We start from the raw sequence: 7,685 nt of genomic DNA on the forward strand, positions 1-7,685 counted from the left end.
GTTTTAGAAAAAGTTATATATAAATATTGTTCAATTTCCCTTATATATAGAAAAGGAACTATGCGTTATCCTACAACGATATGTATATTTAATAAGAGAAAAAGGACATCCTACGGGTTGGATTGCTCCTGTGTCCACAGGACAAATCCCTTTGGCATTCCCGCAACGCAAGCAGCATTGTTCGCCACCCCCCGAGAAGCAAAAGATTCTAAAGTCCAGGCTGAAAATAGAGTTCATGTGCTTGGTGTTGTAGAACCATTCACTTATCATAAGGGTAAGAGTCATTGCAGAACTTGAGCGGTTGTTTGGAACTGATGCTACACCTTGGGGCTGCAGTTCCTTCTTCGTCAAGTTTTTGGCTTATCTTGCATGTGACGAAACATATCGGTTTTTATTAGTGTTAAGGTGATTCATCAGTGTTAACGTGGCCTGTTAAAAGATTGTGTATTTTGGGTTTGTTGTTTGCTTATGTAAGTTAAATTTTAAAGATGATATATTTGCTAGAATTTTAACACCCACACACATATATATATATACACACACGCACACACACTTTTAGTTTTTTAAGTCAAATACTCGAAACTCGATTAACCCGAACCCGAGTAACCTAATAGAGATTAGAGTCAGGTATGATACTCGAAATAAAATTTTCAAACACGTAAGTACAACCCAAATATCACTCCTGGAGTCCTGGTTATATAAGTTTGGCCGTTTATCATAATCATAATAATAAATCATTTATATTATTAGTTAGGCACGGTGTCATTAACATCTTTACGACGTGATTTATAAACAAGACACCGACATCTCAATCTCACTCAACAACCTCCTTCTTCCTCTTCACACCCCCCCCTAAACCCACTTGTAAATACAAATAATAATAATAATAATAATAACCAGATCTTGACTCCAAATCCAAATCTGAATGGGCCACATCAACCTGAGTTCCCCCAAACACCACCGCACCACACCCACCCGCAAATGGCAGCTCCTCGACTTCATCTCCATGGTCTTCTTCGCCATCGTCATCCTCTTCTTCCTCCTCATCTTCACTCCCTTAGGCGACTCTCTCGCCGCCTCCGGCACCCAAGCTCTCATCCGCTCCACCACCGCCGATCCCAAGCAACGCCACGCCCTCGTTGCCCTAATCGAGTCCGGCAAGCACCCCGAGATCGACTCCTGCCCTCCCGACACCGTCGATTACATGCCGTGTGAGGATCCCACGCGGAACAGTCAGCTCAGTAGGGAGATGAATTATTACCGGGAGCGGCATTGCCCCGTCGTCGACCAGACGCCGTTGTGCTTGATCCCGCCCCCGAAAGGGTACCACGTGCCGATTCAGTGGCCCGAGAGCTTGCATAAGGTGAATTAAGCTGATTAAATTACTTGTTTGATTGTTTATTGTAATGTTATATATTGTGTGGATATCGTGTTCGGTTTTAGTGGTTGGAGAGCTTGCGTAAGGTGAATTAAGTTGGTATATTGTTAATTGACTGTCGATTTAGTCATGCAAAAACCTAATTAAACTAGATAGTTAGAGTAAGCAGGGGATTGTATCCACTAGGAGCATGTGGTCAGTATTATGAATAATACAATTTGTTAGATTATTTATTCTAATGTTATATTGCGCGGCTATCGTGATCGGATTTAGTGGTTGGATAGCTTGCATAAGGTGGATTAAGTTGATATATTGTTAATTGATGTGGTTAGGGTTAGTATAGGATTGTGGATTTGAGCTTTAGAGCTAGCGGATTTGATAAGTTTGAAGATTCGTTATGTTAAGATGTGGATCAATCGCTGTAACTATGTGTTGACTGTTGATATTAAAGCATATGAGGCTATGATGATTTTGTTGATCTCCAGATGCTGAATGATAATGATGTTTAAGCTTTATGACATTATGTTTTAGCTGTTTTGTTGTTTCTCCAAGTTGAGTTGTTTATTTTTCTATATGTATATTATTACAAGGTGAATTAACTTACTAAATCCTTACATGACCTAATTATGTTTGCTAAAGCATTATGTATCAGTTCGCATTTTTGGCATTCTAAATTTGAACTTGAGTTAGCAGATTTAAGAGGAGAACTTTGTTATATTGCTGCATAAGATGCTGCACATCTTCTTTGAAGATTCATTATGTTAAGATTTGGATCAATTGCTGTAACTGTCTGCTGATCGTTACGCTTGTCATGATTGGGCTGATCTACAAATGCTGAATGATAGCATTTGGTTTAGCTTTGGCATGACACATAGTTGTAAAAGGCGCAAGGTGCAAAGGTTGAGCCTTGGGGTCTAGGCGTAAGGCATATAAAAAGCGAGGGACTGAGATAAGCTACAAGCGTAGCACAATCATATCATTTTTTTTTTGGTTTCTAGATATGTTTTAGGATTGTTTAGGCCCGTTTTTGGATGCTTTAGACAAGTTTGCCCGGAGTCTTCAGAATTTTTACAAAACTTTCCGGATTTGGCCGGAACTTCACCTGGATGGCAGCGAGATGCTTTTTCTGCGCCTCGCCTAAGGGCTTAGGCTCCCACCAGAAGGCTTTTGACAACATATGCATGCCATATAACTTTATTTGTGATTGGAGTTTTAGATTTTTTGGGCTTTATGACATAATATCAATGATGTTTAAGTTGGTTCTCCAAGTAAATTGTAGCATAATTTTCTATATGTAAACTAGAAGCTCATTATGTCATCAATAAAAGACTTACATGTCATTTGTTTCACTTTCAAATATGGCTTTTGATTCTCTAATTTTCTATGGTTTTTCATATTTGTATAAAAATATATTATAAAAAGTGGTTTATTTTGTGTGCAGATATGGCACGAAAACATGCCATATAATAAATTAGCTGACAGGAAAGGTCATCAAGGATGGATGAAAAAAGACGGTCCATATTTCATATTTCCCGGGGGTGGTACAATGTTTCCAGATGGAGCCACGCAATATATCTCTAAACTTAAACAATATATTCCTATTTCTGGTGGGGCCCTCAGGACGGCTCTTGATATGGGTTGCGGGGTAAGTGTTGTATTATTATCTCTTTTCTTCCTTTTTGAAACTGTCAATAAGGCTTATGAATTTTTTTTGTCTTTAATATTGTTTTCAGGTTGCTAGCTTTGGAGGTCACTTGCTAGAAGATAGCATTTTAACTCTTTCTTTTGCTCCAAGAGATTCACATAAATCACAAATACAATTTGCTTTGGAAAGAGGCATACCCGCTTTGGTTTTAATGCTTGGGACCCGCCGGCTTCCGTTTCCTGCAGCATCATTTGACTTAATTCACTGCTCTCGTTGTTTAATCCCGTTTACTGCATATAGTAAGTGTATTGACACTATAAATTTCTTTATACCATACGTGGCATTTCACATTTATGTTTTTGACCACATGAGTATTATTATTTAATCCACAGATGCAACATATTTTTTGGAAGTTGATCGATTACTTCGACCCGGTGGGTATTTAGTGATATCGGGCCCACCAGTCCAGTGGGCCAAACAAGATAAAGAATGGGCCGATCTGCAAGCGGTGGCTAGAGCATTGTGCTATGAGTTAATTGTTGTTGATGGGAACACTGTTATTTGGAAAAAGCCTGTTGGTGAATCATGTCTACAGGCCCAAAATGAAGTTGGGCTTGAATTGTGTGATGAGTCTGATGACCCGAGTTCTGCTTGGTTTGTGATCTGAAATCTTTGTTCTTATGTTGATTGCAAGTAGTTAGTTAAGACAGGCTTGGGATGAAACAGGCTGGATCATATTGAACCAAAAACTTAATGTGTTGTTTTTAAAAGGATTTTGTAAATACTTAGGGGCTGTTTCGCGATCTTGTGCGGAAATCATTAAGATGTCTGACTGATTAAGAAGCAGCCTTTCAGCATGTCTTTGAAACTCAACCATTAAGAGGCTCCATGAACCATTAAGAGGTGTTTTTTAGTGAGCCAAACACACTCTGCCTCTGACCGTATCAGAGGTAGCCTCTTAATCCTCTTAATGGATCATTAAGAGGCTACCAAACAGCCCCTTAATGTGTTAATTATGGTTTTAGAAGAACAATAGTTTTAGAGTTGTAATCTGTATCTTTTGGGTGATTTGCAACCCATTTGACCTTTAGCCGCTATAGCTATTTTTCTTAACGACCCGTAACACGAACCGGACACGACACTAAAATAATCGGGTTTTGGGTTGGCATATCTAACCTGTTAAAAACGGGCTGTGTTTAGGTTGATCTGTTTATCTAACGGGTCATGTTCAGGTTAACCTGCTTAGTTAAACATTTCGACCCACTAACCCGTTTATGACCGGTTTAACCCATATATACAACCCAGCAACCCAATTAACACCTTCACAACTTGATTGTTACCCGTCAACCCATTTGACATGTTTAGATAAATGGGTTAAAAGTTCATTTCCGGGTTACATAATTTGTTAAGTGTGTGGGTTAGAGTTATATTTTGGCACAAATAAAAATATGGGTCGGGTTCGAGTTTAACATTTCAACTCACCAACTCCACACCTGGCCCTTTTGAGATGAAACACAACCAAAATGGTGTTATGCACAAGTAACGGGTTGCAAATGCAACCTTTATTATTTGTTTGTATGAAAAATTGAACAATATATTATTAATGATGGCAGGTATGTGAAACTGAAAAAATGTGTGAGTCAAACACCTGCAATCAATGGAGAAATTGCTGTTGGTGCAATTCCAAAATGGCCCGAAAGACTAAAACAAGCTCCAGCACGGGCCACATTGATTAAAAATGGAAACGATGTGTTTGAGGCCGACACACACCGTTGGGAAAGAAGGATCCTCTATTATAAAAATTCATTAAACTTGAAACTGGGAACTCCTGCAGTAAGAAATGTGATGGATATGAATGCATTTTTTGGTGGTTTTGCTGCTGCGTTATCATCAGACCCGTTGTGGGTCATGAATGTTGTTGCAGATCGCAAGCCTTCAACTATAGGTGTCATTTATGATCGAGGGCTTATTGGTGTTTATCACGATTGGTAATTTATTATTCTTTGTTTTAGATTTTTAACTATTGGATTCATCTTTTAATCATTGTATAACTTTACATAATTTAATTGTGATGTCTATAGGTGTGAACCGTTCTCAAGTTACCCTCGAACTTATGACTTCATTCATGTGGTTGGCATTGAATCCCTCATTAAGGACCCGGCTACTGGCAAAAACAGGTAATTTAGAAAGCGTGTCGTGTTCGGATTGGCCCGCTTAACCCGTTTACTTAAACATGTTGACCCATGAACCCATTTATGACCTGTTTAACTCGTTTTTTTACTACCCACCGATAGGGTTGTAAACTAGCCTAGCCCGAGGTCGTCATGTGAATAGTTTGTTAAGCCCGAGCTCAACTTGTGTGTTACTTATAAATTATATTACTTATATTTACATTTACCTTTTGTATATATTTTAATTATAATTATTATATATAACATAATAGATATTTTTTACTTATTTTTCATTATTTTATATTCAATAATAATTATTATCAAACTATATTTAATATATTAAATAAAAATTATATAAATAACAGACTCGCGAGTCGGCTCGAGTTCGACAAGTGAATCTCGGGCTCGTTTATTAAACAAGCTTATTTTTAGGAACGAGCTTGTTTAAACTTGGATCGATTTGAGCTTTTAGCTAGCTGATCTTGACTAGCTCACGGGCGGCTTGGCTCGTTTGCACTCTACCCATCGACTCGATTAACACTTTTACAACTTGGTTATCATCCGACAATTCGTTCTACATTTTTAAATAAATGAGTTAAAACAAGTCGTTCGGGTTACACGGTTAAGTAGGATGTTTTTGGCACAAATAATGCTGACTTGTAAAGCCGAATGAACTGGTTTCTTGTTTTTGTTGCAGATGTAATATTGTGGATGTGATGGTGGAAATAGATCGGTTATTACGACCCGAAGGAACCGTTTTGGTACGCGATTCCCCTGAATTTATAGCAAAAGTAGACCGGATTTCTAGTTCGTTAAGATGGAAATCTACCATACATAATAAGGAACCCGAGTCTCAAGGAAGGGACCGAATCTTGGTTGCCACAAAAACTTATTGGACGTTACCTTAATCATACGGTTAGCACATGTTCTTTAGATTTATGTTATGTAAGTTACTCATCAGAAAGTTCTTGTAGCTTTCTCCTTGCGGGTCCGGTTTTTAATCCTTTTTGTTGAAGTAATAGTCGTGTTAGAACGAGAAGAAAATGTATGAAAGTAAAGATAATATGAACTTAGTATACTCGATGATTGTCGCTTGTTGTCAATGATATATGTTTCATTAGTTAGACTGCGCGTGACATGTTACCTGTAAGAAAATTAAGGCTGTTCATGAACCAAGCTCAGCTTACCGAGCTGAAAGTTGAGTTTGAACTCGCCTGTTTACATTTTAGATGACATGAAGCAACTGTTGTAAAACTTGGAACATTAATCTATGATCTTCCTGTCTTCGTATACTTTCAATGTACTTTTAATAAATCATTTGGGTATTATGTATTAGTTCTATTTGAAACGTGTAATTGATGTTAATTTAGTGTAACAAAACACGTGCACTTATTGCATCATGATATGCATACTTGTTCTTTGGTCTAATTGTTCAACATGGGTTTGCTTAATTGCTTTAAAATCACATTGGCAGTTGCCATGTGTTTATAGGTTTGGTCACAATGGCACGAAACCGGGTTGAACGAAAACCAAAAGATACTCAAGTAGTGTTCATATGGGTTTTTTTTAGAAATCAGATGCGGGTTCATACCCAAATACGGGTATGGAGTAAAGACCGTGTGTTGATCAAGTCTTTAACATTGTTATTAAAATCGCAGCGCCTGGCTGCGTAGGCGTTTTTTTTGGGCGAATCGGTGGTTTATTTACTAATTTGCATCATGCAACATGTTAACATGTTTTTAAACTTCAATTTAATTTAGATTGTTGAATAAACTGTCAATGCTTTTGATTGAAAATGCTCAGATCATTTTGGTATTTAGATGATTTTGGTAGTTTATGTTAGAGGATTGTGGCTTGAAATACATTGGAATGGTATTTTCCGTTACTAAATATTTTTGAAATTTTTTTATTTAAGTGCATTTTTTTTCAAGGCCCACGCTTTTTCTGCGCCTAGCGCCTAGGCCCTCGGAGAGGCCTATGCGCCTTGAGTGCGCCTAACGCATTTGATAACTATGGTCTTTAAATAGATTGGCAGCCCAGCCCATGATTATAGCATGACCCGTATACAGGTATGGAGTTGAGAGTACTAGGTACACAAAAACCGGGTCGGGTTCATACCCATGCATTGATAAAATCTTTAAATAGATTGACAGCTCGGCCCATTATTGTAGCCCGGCAGTCATCGGTCCTAGTCTAGGCCGAAAGACCAATCGACAAACCAAAACCAGTCCACATTATACCCGAGCGATAATAGTTTGTATGTCATTAGTTTGACGTTTTACCGATAACCAATCTCTGCATGGCCTATTACCACTCCAATCCCTAACCATGACAATCCTTTTTTTTTTGGAACGACCAACTAAGTAACGCCAGGTATTCTGTACGCGGCCCCCAATGGCTAAAGGTAGCCCGAGCCAGCCACACGTCCGGACGGACGGAGCCCCTAGCGGTCCACCTATTGAGGGATTCCCCAGATAAAACCCGACCCCAC

General features: G+C 38.5%; 1 protein-coding gene across 1 annotated transcript; it reads left to right on the plus strand.

Annotated features, from left to right (window-relative positions):
- Window positions 1-925: 925 nt before the first annotated feature.
- LOC143629043 (putative pectin methyltransferase QUA3) lies at window positions 926-6,475 on the plus strand. Its single transcript, XM_077098428.1, has 7 exons — window positions 926-1,363; window positions 2,820-3,023; window positions 3,112-3,322; window positions 3,416-3,677; window positions 4,637-5,011; window positions 5,105-5,200; window positions 5,892-6,475. Exons 1-7 carry the CDS (start codon window positions 926-928, stop codon window positions 6,100-6,102), a joined length of 1,797 nt encoding a protein of 598 aa, XP_076954543.1. The 3' UTR covers window positions 6,103-6,475.
- Window positions 6,476-7,685: the final 1,210 nt, after the last annotated feature.

The sequence above is a fragment of the Bidens hawaiensis genome, unplaced genomic scaffold, assembly GCF_021521415.1.
Source record: "Bidens hawaiensis isolate Kalapana, Puna unplaced genomic scaffold, B.hawaiensis_p1.1 tig00005142_1, whole genome shotgun sequence".
NCBI lineage: Eukaryota > Viridiplantae > Streptophyta > Magnoliopsida > Asterales > Asteraceae > Bidens > Bidens hawaiensis.

Excerpts from the sequence above, each read along its gene's own strand:
- LOC143629043 (XM_077098428.1), top strand. The coding sequence starts at position 926 with ATGGGCCACATCAACCTGAGTTCCCCCAAACACCACCGCACCACACCC. Across the intron at positions 3,323-3,415 it reads AATCCCGTTTACTGCATATA|ATGCAACATATTTTTTGGAA; the intron begins GTAAGTGTATTG and ends TTTAATCCACAG. Across the intron at positions 3,678-4,636 it reads GATGACCCGAGTTCTGCTTG|GTATGTGAAACTGAAAAAAT; the intron begins GTTTGTGATCTG and ends TAATGATGGCAG.